The sequence below is a fragment of the Miniopterus natalensis genome, chromosome 2, assembly GCF_054644295.1.
Source record: "Miniopterus natalensis isolate mMinNat1 chromosome 2, mMinNat1.hap1, whole genome shotgun sequence".
Taxonomy (NCBI): Eukaryota; Metazoa; Chordata; class Mammalia; order Chiroptera; family Miniopteridae; genus Miniopterus; species Miniopterus natalensis.
The window spans coordinates 21021169-21039849 of NC_142082.1; the positions used below are offsets into that span (position 1 = coordinate 21021169).

At 37.7% G+C, this 18681-nt stretch overlaps 1 protein-coding gene across 1 annotated transcript in view; it reads left to right on the top strand.

Moving 5' to 3' along the window:
- ADAM32 (ADAM metallopeptidase domain 32) overlaps positions 1-18681 on the top strand; it is a 119834-nt gene that overhangs the window by 82499 nt on the left and 18654 nt on the right. Inside the window, exons 15-16 of the mRNA XM_087813622.1 lie at positions 14831-14936; positions 16583-16766. Of these exons, the coding sequence (XP_087669748.1) occupies positions 14831-14936; positions 16583-16766 (290 nt within the window). The remainder of the gene's footprint in view (positions 1-14830; positions 14937-16582; positions 16767-18681) is intronic.

Sequence of the window (18681 nt, forward strand, 5' to 3'; positions counted from 1 at the left end):
CCTGGAATAAATCCCACTGAGTCATGATGCATGATCTTAATATATTGCTGAATCCAATTTGCTAATATTTTCTTGAGGACATTAGAATCTGTGTTCGTCAGGGGTATTGGCCTGTAATTCTCTTTGTAGTGTCGTTATCTGGTTTTGGAGTTAGGCTAATAATGCTGGCCTGATAAAAAGAGCTCGGAAGTGTTCCTTTCTCTTGGATGTTTTGGAATAGTTTGAGGAGGATAGGTGTTAGTTCTTTGAATGTTTGGCAAACCACCCTTGTGAAGCCATCCAGGCCAGGGCCTTTGTGTGATCGGAGTTTTTTGATTACTGCTTCAACTTCATCAGTGGTTATCAGCTTTTCAGGTTTTCTGACTCTTCCTTATTGAGTTTTGGCAGCTTGTACTTCTGTAGGAATTTGTCCATTTCCTCCAGGTTGTCCAGCTTGGTGGTGTATAGTTGTTCACAGTATTTTCTTACAATCCTTTGTATTTCTGTTGGGTGAGTTGTTACTTCACCTCTTTCAGTTCTGATTTTATTTGGGTCCTCTCTGTTTGTTTCTTGATGAGTCTGACTAAAGGTTCATCAATCTTGTGTATCTTTTCAAAGAATCAGATCTTGGCATCATTGATTGTTTGTATTTTTTTAATTTTTTAGTCTCTATGTCATATTTCTGAGCTGATCTTTACTATTTCCTTCCTTCTACTTACTCAGGGGTTTTCTTGTTCTCTTTCTAAGTCTTTAAGAGTCTTTTGAGTGTGGCTTTGCCTTTTCTAGCATTTTGCATATATTCGTATTACTGATTAGCTTTCATTTCAGGCTGATGAACTCCTTTTAGCATTTCTTGTAAGGTAAAACAGGTTTTATGGTGATCAATTCTCTTAGCTTTTGTTTATTAAGGAAAATCTTTATCTCACCTTAGTTTCTGTAGGACAAGTTTGTTAATTAAAGTATTCCTGGGTGGTAATTTCTTTTTTCATGAATCTCTTTGTGTCTAGAAGTAGTTTGTAATTTAAGTCCATTTGTTTGATATAAGCACAGTCATCTCTGCTTTTCCTTGGGTACCACTGAAGATGTATCATCCCCTCATTTCAGCCTATGTGTGTCCTTAAATCCAAAGGGGGCGCCTTTTGTAGACAGCATATAGTTGGATCTTTTTTATTTTGTGTTTTTATCCATTTAACTAGTCTGTGCCTTTTGATTAGGAAATTTGATTCGTTTAAATTTAAGTTATTATTAGGTGAGGACTTACTATTTCCATATCATTTATGGTTTTATGTCTGTTTTACAGTTTTATAGTCTCTTCCTGTCATTCTTTTTTGTTACTTGATGATTTTATTGGTGATGATTTTATCTGATTCTTTTCTTTTTCTCCTTTGTGTATCATACGTGTTTTTTTTCTTTGCCATTAGCTTGAGACTTCCATAAACATCTTGTAACTATCTAAGAAGATAATAGCTTAACTTCGATTGTATTAAAAAAACCTACACTGTTACTCTCCCTCCACATACTTGCTGTTCTTTTAGTCAGAGTTTGCTTCTTTTCATGTCATGTAATGGAAATATAAACAACTTTTATTATTCTAACTTTCATATTACAGTGAAATTAATTTATACATCATTATTATGGTTTTATATAAATCTGTAGTTGTTTACCAGTGGGACTTAAGTTTTCACATGCTTTTGCATTTCTTTTGGCATGTTTCCAATTATTTTTAACTTTAAAAATGTCACTAATATTTATTTAAATATTGCAGTGAGATTAAAGAGATTTATGAGACTTTTATCAATTCATATAGTCATGGGTGAATATTATTTATTAGAAGACGACTGGGTCTTTTCTATCTTTTTTGTTTTTCATTTTCAGACATTCAGTATTATTTATATTAGTTTCAGGTGTATAGCATAGTGGTTAGACATTTATATAATTTACATGCTAAGCCTAGTACCCACTTGGCATCATACGTGGTTGTTACAACATTATTTATTATGTTTTTTATACTGTATTTTACATCCATGTGAGTATTTTGTAACTGCCAATTTGTACTTAATCCCTTCACCTTTTCCACCCAGTCACCTGGCTCCCTTCCCATCTGGAAACCATCAGTTCATTCTCTGTATCTATGAGTCTGTTTCTGTTTTGCTTGAATTTTTGTTTTGTTCTGTGTATTCCACATATAAGTGAAATCTTATAGTATTTGTCTTTCTCTGTGTGACTTATTTCACTTAGCATGATACCCTCAAGGTTCATTCATGTTGTTGCAGATGGTAAGATTTCATTCTTTTTTAGCAATATTCCATTGGTAATGTATATGTACTACATCTTCTTTATCCACTTGTCTATTGTTGGGCACTTGAGTTGGCTGTTGTAAATAATGCTGCAGTGAGCATAGGGGTTTCTATATCTATTTGAATGAGTGTTTTGGATTTCTTTGGATTTCTTTGGAGTGGAATTGCTGACTCATAAGGTAGTTCTGTTTTTAGTTTTTTTGAGGAACTTCTGTACTGTTTTCCATAGCGGCTGAACCAATTTGCAATCCTAACAGTGCATGAGGGTTCTTTTTTCTCGACTTCCTCACCAATATTTGTTGTTTGTTGATTTATTGATGATAGCCATTCTGACAGGTGTGAGGTGATATCACATGGACATCAGAAAATATGGAACTGTACTATGATGTAGGTGTGCAATTTAAGACAAAAATATTATAAGAATTTAGAGCACTTGCTCAGGATGAATCAATCAGTAAAAGATAAAAAATTTACAACACATGGTGTATATGTGCCTGGTAACATCAGAGTTATTCTCTTCTATACAAATGCTGACAAAGATGAGCATATATGACAAAGATGATATGAAATTTACTGATGGAAGCAAACTGATTATATGCTTTTTAGTCTAAAAAGTTACATATCACAGAGTTTGACAATGGCCTGTAATACGTAGCTTACTAGTTCTATTAGTGTTGTTTTCTGTTTAGTTTCTTGGATTTTCTACACAAATACACAACACACAATGTCTTTTGAGAAAAATGAGTGTTTTATTTTCTATTTTCCAGTATGTACATCATTCAGTTATTTTTAAGATCAATGTTGAATGAAAGTAGTAAGAAATTAGTAAAACATCCCATGTTTTAGTTATCTTAGGTGGAAAGCATTCAATATTACACTTTGTTAAATAAGTGTAATGTTAGCTGTATTATGTTGGATATGGGTGTTTTCTGAGTATAAGGTTGAAGTCCTTTGTAAGGTCCTTCATAAAGTTGAAGTAATTCCCTTCTATTTCTAGTGTATGTCAAAAATGGGTGATGAATTTTTCAAATGTTTTTTCCACATTTATTGAGATGGTTATATTTTTGTAATAGTTTGTTAATATGCTATATCATATTAATTGATTTAAAGGGTTTATGAAAACTTACATTTCTAGGAAAAACCCATTATATGTTATTCTTTTCCTATATTGTTGCATATGATTTCCTAATAGTTTGTTAGGGATTTTTGTTTATGTTTATGAGGTATATTAGCTGCAATCTTTTTTGTAAATTTTTAGTCAGGTTTTAATGTGAGAATTATACTCTGTTCATAAAATGAGTATAATATGCTCCCTTCTCTTCTATTTTCTAAGAATTTTGGTAACAGGTATTATTTCTAAATTAAGCATTTGACAAGAAGAGTGGTATCAGAACATGACTGAATAAGATGTCATCATTTCCCCTCAACAATAACAATTTGGAATCCATCATGGATAAAAATGTCTTTGTGGGAGCTGTGTGACTCAGTACTATACACCACTGGACCCAGAAAGTGTCTCACCCACCTGTGAATTGGGCAATAAGCATGTAGATCCTGGCTGTGGACCCTCAGTGGCCCATTAACTAGCTCCTGCCCCCCTCAGCTAAGGTCCAGCAGTGTCTGGAAAGTGTTGTCTTATGCAATCAACAATGGATGAATGAGCCTTTGTGGAAGTCCACGCTTTCAGTGTAGAAGTTACAACATATCCTTGGGGGGGGGGGGGGGATGTGAATTTGGAAGCATTGGAGAGCTTTAGTGGCATGCATGGTAAAGCAAAAGGAGGTCTGCCAGCCCTCAGCCTGGTGCATTGCAGGATTCAGAGAAGTCATACAAGCTTAAGAACTCTACCACAAAGGGAGCAAGCGGAGTTGGAACGTTTGTATCCATAGAAGGTGTGAAAAAGCCTCAGAATCCCAGGCGGGGCTAAAGGAAGGTATTTCTCTCATGAAGGCAGTAAAGAAAAAAGGTTCCTGCAGCTTCAAATGTGAAGACAGTAACTCAAAACTTCAAGGCGCATGAAAAATCAGGGAAACATGGCACAATCAGAGGATCACAATAATTTTCTAGTAACCAATCTTAAAGACATGGAGATCTGTGATTTACTGAAAATGAATTCAAAACAGCTGTTTCCAGGAAGCTCAGTGAGCTACAAGAAAACACAGACAGTTCAACAAAATCAAGAAAACAATACATGAGCAAAATGAGAAGTTTAACAAAGATAGAAATTATTTTAAAAAACATACACAAATCCTGGAGCTGAAGAATACAATGAATGAAGTTGAAAATGCAACAGAGAATCAATAGGAAAATGGACCAAGCAGAAGAAAAAAATCCAAGTTAAAAGACAGGAATTTGAAATTATCCAGTTAGAGAAGAACAAAGAGAAAAAAAGAAAAAGAGTGAAGAAAGCCTATGTGATTCATGGATACCATCAAAAGAATCAATTTGTGAATTATAGTAGTTCCAGAATGAGAAGAGGAGAGGGAGCAGAAAGCTTATTTAAAGAAATAATCAATAAAAATGGTATGGTCCTGTCAATAGATGCAGAAAAAGCATTTGGCAAAAAATATATATATATATTTAATGATGAAAATTTTAACTTATTTCTTGATTTTGTGTGTGTTTCTTGAAGCATTGCATTGTTTGCATATTTGATGGAACAGTCACCTCTTCCAGACTTTATGGACTGGCTTTGATAGGGAAATACTTTTACCTCACTGAGATGTGGAGATTCCAGCTTTGGGGCAGTGCCAGTGGCCCAGCCTCTGTGCAGCTCCTTCAGCTAGGTCAGAGCTGCCCAAGATCACAGGGGTCCTCAAATGGCCAAAGGGTGAGGGTGAGGGCTGTTGGGTTCGTCAGTGGCAGAGGGTTTGGGGGCTTCCTGACCTCTCTCCTTGGGGGGATGCAGTAGCCAGGGGATTCCTCTGCAGCTGATCGAGCTTGTGGGTACCCTCCTGAAGGTGCTGATAGCATTGGTGTCTGATGCACAGGCACCTGTGGAGCATCAGTGTGGCTGAGGGGTGCATGGGCACTCACGAAGTGAAAGCACACCAAGGTCTGGGCTGCTGGCTAGCCCAGGGTGGCAGTGGCTCTCTTGTCACAGGCACGGGTGCACATGGAGCATCCATGGAGGCAGGGACTGGAAAATGTATGCTCATTAAGCAACAGAGGATCCAGAGTCTAGGGTTTGGATAACACTCGGGCAGTGGCCCTGGTGCCTGAGATGTGGCTGCATGTGGAGCACTGTAACTCCAGTGTGGGGCATCTCCAGTGTTTGGGGGCATGACAGCGCTGGTCCTGGGGCAGCACAGCAGCAGCTCTTTCTGGGCGGGGAGCCATAGTGGGTGAGCGGGTTGCAGTGGTGATGACTATTGGTTAACTCAGTGGCAAAACCTGCTAGTGTCATCTGTGGAGCATGGTGGGGTCCTTGACTATAAAAGCTATGGGGAGCCCACAGCTGTCTCAGGGATTGTTGAGGTCCTCAGTGGCAAAGTCTGCCAGTGTCCTCTGCAGAGGAGGCCACTGGGAGCTGTGGTGGCATCTGCTGCATGGCTCATACTGGCAGTACTCATCCTTTGTGCCTAGCTGTCTCTCAGTGTCTCCACTCCCTTGAGCTCCCCAGTGATCCTTTCTGTCCAGTTATTCTCCTTTTGCCACTGTTGTTTTTTCTCCACTGTGTTGCTGTAGGTTTTTAATTGTGCTCTTGAGCCCTCCCAGGGCTATTTTCATTTGTGGATAGCTCTGTAGTTTTTGTGTATGGGGATGGAGAATGAACGCTGGCATCTCCTATTCTGCCATCTGTTGATCTCATTTCTCCTCAACAGATATTTTAAATGGAAGAGAGGTAAATGTATTTTCTTAGCTTAGTAGAGTTTGCTCACCCATTTCTTGACAAAATATACAGAATAATCTTACCAAGAGAGATCAAGGTGTCAGAATTCCATATCATAAATTATTTTCTGAATGTTAGTATTCAGAGAGTCACTTTAGTCAATATTTGACTCCAGACTCCTAGGCTCAAAATCTGTCGCACATTTACCATTCCAGTATTGAGGATGTCTTTCACCCCTAGATACCTTCTTTGAGGGTAGTGCATTGGTTGGTGTGATAGATACAAGGGGTATAGGAACTGTGGCTATCTCAAGATAGTACTAGTGTATTTGAGGTAAAAATGAAGTGTCTTAGAACTAAAAAGAAAATGGTGCTATGGTAGAACCTCATAAAAGTGAGACCAAGATCAAGAAGAAGTTTCAGGAATTATTTGGTAGATACTACAAGTATTCAAAGTGGTTGTTCAAGGAGCTTAGTGTGTGTGAACTCATGAACGGTAATAGATTGCTTCTAAAGTGTCTGTAAGATTGCCTATGTTAACAGAAGATCCCGTTGAACTCAGTTTCCCAAACTTCCCAAATGCCTAAAATGTAGATATGTAGATGGAGATGGGTACCTGAGCTCCCACTGGTCCTCTGAATACTCTGTTTCAGTTTGGAGTTTGTATATATCAATCTGATCTCCCTATTACAGTGAACTGTAGCATCTGGCATTATGTATTTTGTACAGGACACCCATTTCTAAAGCGTTTTAGTTTACCGCAGTGACAATCCTGCTTATTAATTAGGGAATAAATTGTTATTACACAGATACCTAAAAATAAAGTGGTTCAAAAGTTTTCTCTCTCTCATAAAATATTCCAGATGTAGGCAAGTTGTCAAAGATGGTTCAGCAGCCTTGCTTTATGACATTTTTCAAGAACCTGTAATTTTTATTGTTACTTGGCCGTCCCTTGTGTTTATGATAGAAAGCAGTTTCCCAGCACAAAAATCTTTATGCCAGCCCATGGAATGGAAGTAGGACATGAAATTGTAACCAGCTTTTACTTAATGCTATTAACATGATGTTTTGCGTAGAATTTCTGCTCATATTCCACTGGCTTTGTCATAAAACCATATCTAGTTGCAAGGGATCCTGAGAAACGTTTTTTGGTTTTGTTTTTTTTTTTTTTAGCTTGGTGTCTGTGTGTCCTTCTAATAATAAGAAAGTTCTATTAGTAAGTGGAAAAAAGGAAGACTGGATATTGAGGCACAATTGCCAGTAGAGGTGCTATCTTTTCTCTCTCTTTAACTCAATAGTAGCCAAAGTTGAGGTTATGGTACCAGGACACCCTATGTGATAATCATGTTAGCCTGGAGTACCGAAGTTTATATAGAGAAGGCCGAGATCGGTATGGGTCAGAGCATCATAAACTGTTTTATTGGTGATAAGAGGCAAGATTTTACAGTAAACTTCTAGATTTATTTGTAGAGGTCTCAGGTAGGGTTTTCTTATTACCACTTTCTAGGAACTGCCCAATATCTACATGGTTATTGTGGGCAATATTCTATTAGTACAGCATCGTCTTATAACTCTATATTGGTTTGACTGTACTGAGTACCTAACCAAACCCAATCCAGTTGCAGTACTCTCTAACCTTTTTACAATTGGTAGTTCTTGAGGTGAGCATCCAACTCATACTAAGCTAGTTAGGGAGGTTATAAGTCTTTTCTTGGAATTTTGGACAGTTTAAGAGAGAATTTTCCCTCTAAGAGCTCTAGAGTTTTTGGCAGCTATTTTTTTTGGCTATGTGGAAAAAGATGGGCCTCAATGAGGTAGAAAAATGAAGCTGCAGTGTACACATAAATGAAAACAACACAGAAAGATATAAACTTTACCCATATTCCTTTTCTTAAAAATTTATCTTTAGCCCGGCCGGGCGTGGCTCAGTGGTTGGGCGTCGACCTGGGATCCAGGCGATCGGGGTTCAATTCCCGGTCAGGGCACATGCCCGGGTTGTGGGCTCGATCAATGACTCTCTCATCATTGATGTTTCTATCTCTCTCTCTCCCTCTCCTTTCCTCTCTGAAATCAATAAAGATATTTTAGAAAAAAAAAAAATTTATCTTTATTGTTGAAAGTATTACAGATATCCCCCTTATTTCCCCCATTGATTCCCCTCCATCCTATATCCGCTCCCCCCCCCGGCCTTCCTCACACAATTGTCTGTGTCCATGGGTTATGCATATATGCATACAAGTTCTTTGATTAGTCTCTCTCCACCTACTCCTCCACCCCTGCCTTCCCACTGAGATTCATCAGTCTGTTCCATGCTTCTATGTCTCTGGATCTATTTTGTTCTTCAGTCTATTTTGTTTAATAGATTCCACATATGAGTGAGATCATGTAAAACTGAATCATGAAGAATCAGAAAACCTGAATAGGCTAATAACAACTGAGGAAATCGAAGCAATGGGTTGTGCATATATGCATATAAATTCTTTTTGTTACTCTCTCCCCCTCCACCCAGCTGCCCTTCTCCATCCCTCTGACATTCACCAGTCTCATCTATACTTCCATGTCATTGAATCTATTCTGTTCATCAGTTGATTAAGTTCTTTAGATTCCACGTATAAGTGAGATCATGTGATGTTTGTCTTTCTCTTCCTGGCTTATTTCACTTAGCATAATTTTCTCCAGGTCCATCCATACTGTCCCAAAGGGTACAAGATTCTTCTTTCTTACAGCTGCATAGTATTCCATGGCGTAAATGTCCCACAGCTTTTTTATCCACTCATCTACTGATGGGCACTTGGGCTCTTTCCAGATCTTAGGTATTGTAAACTGTGCTGCTATGAACATCGGCGTACATATATTCTTTCTGATGAATGTTTCAGGATTCTTAGGATACATTCCTAGGGGTGGAATCGCTGGGTCAAAAGTCAGCTTCATTTTTAATTTTTTGAGGAACCTCCATACTGTTTCCCATAGTGGTTGTACCAGTCTGCATTCCCACCAGCAGTGTATTAGTGCTCCCCTTTCTTCACTCCCTCGCCAGCACATATCATTTGTTGATTTGTTGATGGTAGCCATTCTTACAGGTATGAAGTGATACCTCATTGTGGTTTTAATTTGCATCTCTCTGATGATTAGCGACATTGAGCATTTTCTCATGTGTCTCTTAGCCATCTGTATGTCCTCTTTGGAGAAGTGTCTATTCAGGTCCTTTCCCCATTTCTTAATTGGGTTGTTTGTCTTCATCTTGCTGAGTAATATGAGTTCTTTGTACACTTTGGAAATTATCCCCGTATCAGATATATGCTTGGCAAATATGTTTTCCCAGATTGTGGGGTTCCTTTGTATTTTGAGGCTGTTTTCTTTTTTTAATATATTTTTTTATTGATTTCAGAGAGAGGAAAGGAGAGGGAGAGAGATAGAAACATCAATGATGACAGAGTCATTGATCCGCTGCAGCCCACAACCCAGGCATGTGCCATGACCGGGAATCGAACCCCGATCTCTTGGATCCTAGGTCGATGCTCAACCGCTGAGCCACGCCCGGCTAGGCGAGGCTGTTTTCTTTTGCTATGCAGAAGCTTTTTAGTCTGATGTAGTCCCATATGTTTATTGTTTCTTTTGTTTCTCTTGCCCTAGGAGATGTATCGTGAAAATTCCACTGCTTGGATGTCTGTGACTTTACTGCTGATGTTTTCTTCCAGGATGTTTATGGTTTCGTGACTTACATTTAAGTCTTTTATCCATTTTGAGTTTGTTTTTGTGTATGGTGAAAGTTGGTGGTCTAGTTTCATTTTTCTGCATGTATCTGTCCAATTTTCCCAGCACCACTTACTGAAGAGACAGTCTTTACTCCATTGGATACTCTTGCCTCCTTTGTCAAATATTAACTGACCATAATGGCATGGGTCTATTTCTGGCGTCTCTGTTCTTTTCCATCGAACATGTATGCCTGTTTGTTGTACCAATACCAGGCCGTTTTGATTACAATGGCTTTGTAATACTGTTTGAAATCCAGTAATGTGATCCCTCCCACTCTGTTCTTTTTTCTCAAGATGGCTGCAGCTATTCAGGGTCTTTTTTGGTTCCATATAAATTTTCAAAATGTTTGTTCTAGGTCTGTGAAATTTGCTGTTGATATTTTAGTAGGAATTGCATTGAATTTATAAATTGCTTTGGGTGGTATGGACATTTTAATGATATTAATTCTTCCAATCCATGAGCATGGTATATTCTTCCACTTGTTTAAATCTTCCTCTGTTTCTTTTTTCAGTGTCATGTAGTTTTCAGTGTCATGTAGAGTACAGGTCTGATTAATCTCATTCTCTTAATGAGCCTCAGGTGTAGAAACTCCAAGGGATAGGGCAAGAAGTTTTCCAGCAGTGATGGGAAATTGCTCCCCCGCCTCAGGCAAAAGCTGCTTGGAAGGCAGATGTCTTCCTGATGTCCTCTGCAGTATGGGGGAATGACTCTGCACAGGAATCCAGAGGGGTGCCCTCTGATTTCTGTCTTTAGAGCCCACGTCCCTAGATTCTCCTCACACAGCTCCCATCCACTCTGCCCTCCCTCTGCTGGAGCCTAAGGTAAGTGGCTACATGAGAAACTTTGTGCTTTTACTCTTTAAGGGTGGGCCTGCATTTCCAGCTGTCTCTTCCTGGCAGACAGAAACCTGGCTGCTTTTCACAGCCAGATGTTATATGGGCACCTTTCTTAGTTCTGGTGCTCTTGGCTGGGAAGTCCAGCCTGGGATTTAGGCCCCAGGGTCCTCAGTGGAAACCCCCCCAGCTGAGATAGCCCTCTGGACCTTCAGTTGCTGCCTGTGGAAGCCTAGCCAGACCTCTCCTGCCTCCACACTTCCTACCAGTCTCTATGTCGTCTCCACTTTAGGTCCTTGATTATGAGGGTGCTCTCTAGCTCATCTTTAGTTGCAGTTGATTATTCAGGATGGTTTTTGTATATTTTAGTTGTAATTCCAGTTTGGTCCTGGTAGAGTGTCAGTGTAGCTTCCATTCAGTCCACCATCATCTTTAATCTGTCTACCCATATTTCTTCAAGGCCAGTGTAATAAGTGGTATTTCATTTAATCTGTCTCTTCATTCTCATAATTTTAAAAAATATGGTTTTTTTTATTTCAGAGAGAAGGGGAGAGGGAGAGAGAGATAGAAAAATCATTGATGAGAGTCATTGATTAACTGCCTCCTGCACACCCCCTACTGGGGATTGAGCCCACTACCCAGACATGGGCCCTGACCAGGTATCGAACGGTGATCTCCTGGTTCATGGGTCGATGCTTAACTACTGAGCCTCATTGGCCGAGCTATTCCATAATTTTAATGGGCTTTCTGAGATTACCAGAAAATGGTTATTTCTCTATCATTTAATCTAGTGTTACAGTAGTTATCTATAGTTTATTGGAGATGGAAAAGAATTATATAGCTCAAGGAGCTTCAGATTCTATAAGTGAGTTTATGCTTACTTAATCTCTTAAGACTGTTTTAGGAACCATGAGGAAAAGAGTGCTATTTACTTAATCCATCTGTGGAAAATTTAGATTGGTTCTATCTGTGAATTCTTTGAAAAAGATTGCCTCTTTCAGTAAAGAGTATTTAATGATATTAGTGAGGTGACATTGGAATCATGATTTGGATGAGATCACTAAGGAGTTCATTTCAAATGTTAATATTCAAAATTCTCTATTGCCTCAAGTAGAATAAGTATAATTTATGTTGGAGGACCTGATTTTGGATATTAAACTTCATAAGGAAGACAGATCATGAGATATGGTTACCCAAGATGTTGATTTTTTAAAATTTGTTCCATGAATATATATTTAGCACCTCAGTTGGGTAAGGCACTCTTCTAGCACTGGAAACCCTGTGATGAACAGGACAAAAAATATGGTTCCTATTCTTATGGAGGTTATATTCCACTTAAGGGTTCAGGCAATAAACAGTAAAAAATTAGTAAATAAAAAAAAATGTAGTCATTTCCATTAGTGGTATTATAGGGTTTAGACAATAAATAGTAAAGATTGGTAAGTAAATAAACAAAATCATTTCCATTAGCAGTGTTACAAAAAAACAAAAACAAAGTAACAACAGCAACAGTAACACATGATGGTAGGACAAAGAGTGATGATAAAAGTAGGCTGCTTTAGATTGGGTGTTCAGGGACAGTTTGTGTGTGGAAGTGAAATTTGAGTGGAAACTTGAATATTCAGAAGGGGCTAGTCAAGAGATGATCTTGTGAAAGAGCATTTGAGACAGAGAAAAGCAGCAGATGTTATGGTACTGAGTTGGGATTGAATTTGATGAGCTTAAGGATAAAATGAAGGACATTGTGGCTGAAGTGTAGTGAACCAGGCTGAGTAAAGACTGTGGTAAAAAGGTTGGATTTTATTTTTTGTGTAAGGGGAAGCCATTAGAGATATTTCAATAAGAGGCTGATACGTGATTTTTATTGTTTAAAAAGATCACTCTGATTCATGGTATGGAGGATGCACTATGGGGAGTGGACATCGGTAGAAGCAGGAAGTTGATTAGAAGTCTGTGGTAGTGTGTTAGAAGAGAATTGATGATAGTGCTGGCGAGAGTGGTGGCCATGAAAAAAGTGAGAAGTGGTCATGCCAAGGCTGTATTTAGGAGGCAGTGTCGGTAAGACTTGGATTAGACAGTGGAGGCAGGTAATGAGGGGAAGAAGTAAATCAAGGGTGATCCCTAAGTTTTAGCCTGAATATCTGGTTGACTAAATGGTCCCATAAACTGAAATAAGGAAGTCTAGGGTTATAACAGAATTTGGTTTTAGGATATGTTAAATTGTAAGTGCCTGGTAGTCATGAGATGAGGTGAGTCAGATGTTAGGTTATGGTCCCTATTTTATTGTACCTCATAGCCTTTTATAATAGGATACAGGGAATACAAATATATTATTTGGAATATCAAAGGGCAAATTCTCTTACTTTGTCGACTTGGTCAGTATGGTGGATTTAAGGGAATATTTGACATGTGACTTCACATTTGCAAAGTGTTACCCTCTTAGTGTTTTCATCTCACCCTGGAAAACCCAGACTGATCTGAGAAGAAGTCCCTAACAGTAACGAGAGGTATTTAAGGGTGAAGTTAATACTATGGCTCATTGGTACTTTTAGGTGCAATAGATGGACTAATGAAAATTGGACTGGATGAAGAACATGACTTTCAGTAGAATCCGTCTGACTTCTCTGTGACTAACATATTCTTTTATATTTTTTCTCCAAACTGGACTGAATTATCCAATTTCTGAATTTCCTTGGATTATCATGATGTTTAACAATTTATACATTGGCATTCCTAATCTGGTATCTCAGATTCACAACTGAACTGATTAAACATTGTGAATATTCAAAAACAACATTGCCTGTCTTTATGGATTACTTTTGATGAACCAATGTTTAAAAATGGTGGAAAGATAGCAAATTAGGAGAAGATAAAAAACTTAATATTGGGGAAAAATCCAAATCATGGAAGGGGCAGGTAAACAGGAGAAACCTTCTTGATTGTAAAAATATAGGGAAGGATTAGCTGAGAACTACCAGTGACTAAATAAACATCATCTTAACTCTCATAACAATCTATTGAGGTAGATACAATCTGCTTTTATATGTGAAGCAGCTAGGCTTAGCAAAGTTCGTTTTAGAGAAGGTAACTGCTCTGTAGAATTCTAAGATGACCCCTGAGACTCTCCTAACGTACGTGCGTTGGGTAGTGCACTTTGAGTTGGGGCAGAACCAGTGAATATATGATGGGATATCATTCCTGTGAGTATATTATATAGTGAAGATGAAGGAATTTTGAAGATGTAATTAAGGTCCACAGTCAGTTAACTTTGAATTAATTGAGATCATTCTGAGTGGGCCTGACCTAATTATGTGAGCCCTTAAAAGATGGGTGGTGTCAGAAAGATTCTCATGCTGGCTTGGAAGAAATAAGCTGCCATGATTTGAAAGGGCCATGTGACTAGGACCTGAGGGGGAATTCCTAGGAGCCAAGATCACCCCTTGGCAGATAGTAAGAAATTGGAGCTATGACTGCAAAAAATCCCTGAATTCTACCAACAGTTAGTGAGCTCACAGGAGGACTCCAGCCTCAGCCAATAACTTTGTTTCAGCCTAGTGAGACCCTGAGTAGAGAAATCACTTGTGCCTTGCTGGACTCCTGACTTCTAGAAACTGTGACATTATAAATGGGGCTGTAAGCTGCCAAGATTTCAGGAGTCTTTTGTAAAGCGATAAAAAATTAGTATAGTAGTGAAGGAAAAAAATAGTTAAATATAAAGGTTGGCAATTTTGGTCCTTTTATTTTAGACTCCTTGAGGATACAATGAGGTTCTTCAGCGAGATTAAGTTGTAGACCTGGCTTTGTGTGAATTCCTACTCAGAATCTCAGAGAACAAGTATAATTCTCTTGTGTTAGCTTTCTGTTGCTTACTTTCACAGAGCCCTCTTGTGGTTACAGTTCTATAACTCTTCTTTCCCTCTTATCTTTTGTGATGACAATAACACAAAATGGAAAGGAGAAATAACCGTGAGCATTGTCCCTTCACTTTAATTTTTCTCTTTTTCAACAACTTCGTTAGGAAGATTTTTGAATTAGATAATAGAGAAAAAGGAAAAGGGGACATAATATATGAAGAAATGAAGAAGATGAAAAATAAAGAGAGTCTTAATCCAAATATATTTTAAACTTTGACAGGTTCAAAAAATGCTCCATTTGTCTGCTATCAAGAAATCCAATCTCAAGTTGATAGGTTTGGGAACTGCGGTAAGGCTAGAGGCGGCCATAAATACTGTCAATGGAGGTATGCTATGTAAATATTAAATATGCTTTTATGTTCTGTAAAATTCTGTTTAGTTTTCCTTTTAAAATTGATTTTTGAGAGGGAGAGGAAGGGAGAGAAGAGAAACATCGATGTGAGAGAGAAACATTGATCAGATGCCTCCCATACGTGTCCCAACTGGGGATTGAACCTGCAGTCTGGGAATGTGCCCTGATTGGGAATCAAACCTGCAGCCTTTTGGTGTACAGGATGATGCTCCAGCCAACTGAGCCACACTGGCCAGGACTAGTTTTTCTTCATATGTGTCATTTATTCCAGCGGTTCCAAGTATTACATGTGTATGGGAGTGAATCTCAATTAAAATCTCTAGCCCTGACATCTTTCATGTGCTAGAGGCTTAAATTTACATCTAATTTTTAAACATATGTAGATGATCATTAGGCCCCTGAGTCCAATACATGATTGAAACTAATGTATGTTGCACCTTTCCTTTCTGAACCTGCTCATTTTTCTTTATAAAAATACTGTCCCTATTCATTTGATTGCTTGCCCAAGCTGAAGACTGCCCAGTGTCTTTAAAATGAAGTTCATTTTTGGTTAATCTCTTCCCACCCCCAAGCTCCCCTTCCCTCTTTGATTTGTCAGTCTTTTCCATGCTTCTATGTCTCTGGATCTATTTTGTTGACCAGGTTATTTTGTTCATTAGATTCCAAATATGAGTGAGATTATGTATATGCATATATACATAACCCATGGACATAGACAAAAGTGCGGTGAAGGCCTGGTGGGGTGTGGGTGCAGGGTAGAGAGGGTCCATGGGAAAAAAAGGGGGACATCTGTAATACTTTCAATAATAAAAATAAAATTTTAAAAATAAATAAAATGAAGTTCATTTTTGCCTGCATCTGAAGAGCCAGCTCTTTGATATATTGGTTATCAATTTATTTAACAAACATTTAATAAGAACCTACTATGTGCTGGACGCTGGGCTAGATACTAGTTAGCAAATCATCCATGGCCCTTGTACTCATGGGATTTGTAGACAGGTATATATACCACAGTTTTATGCTTCCTTGATTTGCTTATGCTGTTACTTTTGTTTAGAAATGCCTTACTATGCTAAGTCCCTCCTAACTTGTAAACTTTGACTCAGATTGGATGTTCTCTTTGACGTTTTCCCTGACTGCTAAATTAGAATGGAAGAATTTATTTTATTTGTAGAACTTTTAAAAAACAATCATTCTTTTTTTAAATTGAATTTATTGGGGTGACATTGGTTCATAAAACCATACAGGTTTCAAGTGTATGACTCAACAAAACATCACATTTGGTATTAGACTGTAAGGATCTTGAGAGTATTGGTCATAATTTGTTCATCATTATATCATATAAAATGCTTGTGTTAATTGATTATTTGACAATAAGTATGTAAACCTGCACAGTGAATAAAAGACCATTCGTAGCTTTGAAAGATAATCTTGTATCAATGGCTTTATACTTTTTTACTTTTTACTTTAAATGTGAGTGTTAAAGTATTACATTTTCCCTAGACACGTTGCCATAAATTATCTACCATTTATTTTAATTTTTGTCATAGAAAGCAAATCTGAAGCATTTCCAATAAGTGCCTAATGTATAATAATCATGCAATTTTATTATGTTTGCAGGAATCTTATATGTGGAAGATTAATTTGTACCTACCCTACTCTAACTCCTTTCCGTAGAGCTAATGTTTCTGTGATTTATGCTTATGTACAAAACATTATATGTATAGCTTTAGACTACAGTATTTATGACCCAACTACAGATCCAATGGTGGTCCCTAGTGGCTCTCACTGTGATACTAGGAGGGTAAGTGATTTAAAGTTTATTTTTTAAATTAAATGAAATTTATTTAATTAATACATATTTTCATTTCAGTGTCAAATTTAAATTCATGTGTAGTGCTATGTAACCTTAAATATTTAGATAAAGGAAATGAATAAGCTTCAGTTGGACTCCAGATGAAATATATATATATTTAAAATATATCTTTATTGATTTCAGAGAGAGAAAAAGAGAGGGAGAGAGAGAAACATCAATGATGAGAGAGTCATTGATCGAGCCCACAACCCGGGCATGTGCCCTGACCGGGAATCGAACCCTAATTGCCTGGATCCAAGGTCTACACTCAACCGCTGAGCCACGCCCGGCTGGGCCAGATGAAATATTAAGAGGGAAATGGATCAGTTTGGTTTTTTTCAGAATTTCAGTGTTGTAAGCAAGGAAACCACCAAGTATTTGGGGACTGGAGTGGGGAGAGGTGAGGTCTTGGTACTATACTGTAGTTAAGTACTCTCTAGCATGGAAATTCACTTTTCTTGGAAAAAAAGAAGAAATCCCACTGGGTAATATGGGTCTCTTTGTTGCCCAGCAGATAAGATCACAAGTTAGATCAGGCTTCATAGAATCAAGTTATCACCTCTTATGTTTTGACATTTTGCTAGATACCTAACAAGTCTGAGATACCACAACTATATATAAAGTGGGTGTATATAATAGCATTTACTCTGGGGTTATTGAGAATATTAAATTAGATAACAGTATGAAGTGGTTAGCTCAATGTCTAGCACATAGTAAGAGTTAAATATAGGTTGGATATTATTATTTATTGTTATTATAATTCATTATTTCAGAGGCTGACACAAATCTAGAGAAAACAGAGAGAATAAATTTATTTCAAAGTCTATTTTATTCCTGACCATATCCTTGCCAGGCTTCCTCTTCCTGCCTAGGAGCCATGAATGCCTCCTTGAAGGAGGGTATGTCTGGGAACTCAGTAGATATATTTAGGCCATGGAGCCAAAACAATTAATAAAGTCTCCTTGCCTCTGTTTTTATTTTGTTTGTCAGTTTATTTTGCTCATTATATTCCACATATAAGTGAGAACATATGGTTTTTGTTTGTCTTTGACTGGTTTATTTCACTTAGCATAATAAACTCCTGGTATATCCATGTTGTTGCGAAAGGTAAGAGTTCTTTCTTTTTTATGGCTGCATAGTATTTCATTGTGTAAATGTACCACAGCTTTTTTATCCAGTCATCTGCTGATGGGTACTTGGGCTATTTCCAGATCTTGGCTATTGTAAATAATGCTGCTATGAACAAAAGCATAGATACAAGGGACAGACTGACAGCTGTCAGAGGGGAGGGGGAAAAGGAGGAATGAATGAGAGAAGGTGAAGGGTTTAGCCAAAGAATATATATGCATAACCCATATGCACAGACAACAGTGTCGTGATGGCCAGAGGGAAGAGGGGTGAGGAGGCTGGGTGGAGATAGGCAAAGGGTGGGGAAGTGGGGACATCTGTAATAGTGTCAACAATTAAAAAAAAATTAAAAAAAGATTTAAGATATTATCATAAATTCCCTGTGCATAGTAGAGCTAAAAAATTATATGTGAAATTATTTTTAATAAATAAAATTATATTTCTAAAAGGAAAAGAGAAGTCAACATGATATTATTCAGTTGGTAATTTAGTAAGAAGATAATCTTTTCCATAACATGGACAGTTCTCAGTGATATTGTATGAAAACAAATTGTACCAGGTAACCTTTAATGGTACTGTAAGTCCTATATGATAAAACATTGTTGGTACATTTGTTATAGTTGATGAGCCTACATTGACACATCACTATCACCCAAAGTCTGTAGTTTATATCAGACTTACCTGAAAAGTCAAAATACTTGGAGATTAAACAATACATTCTGAAAGGAGAAATTGA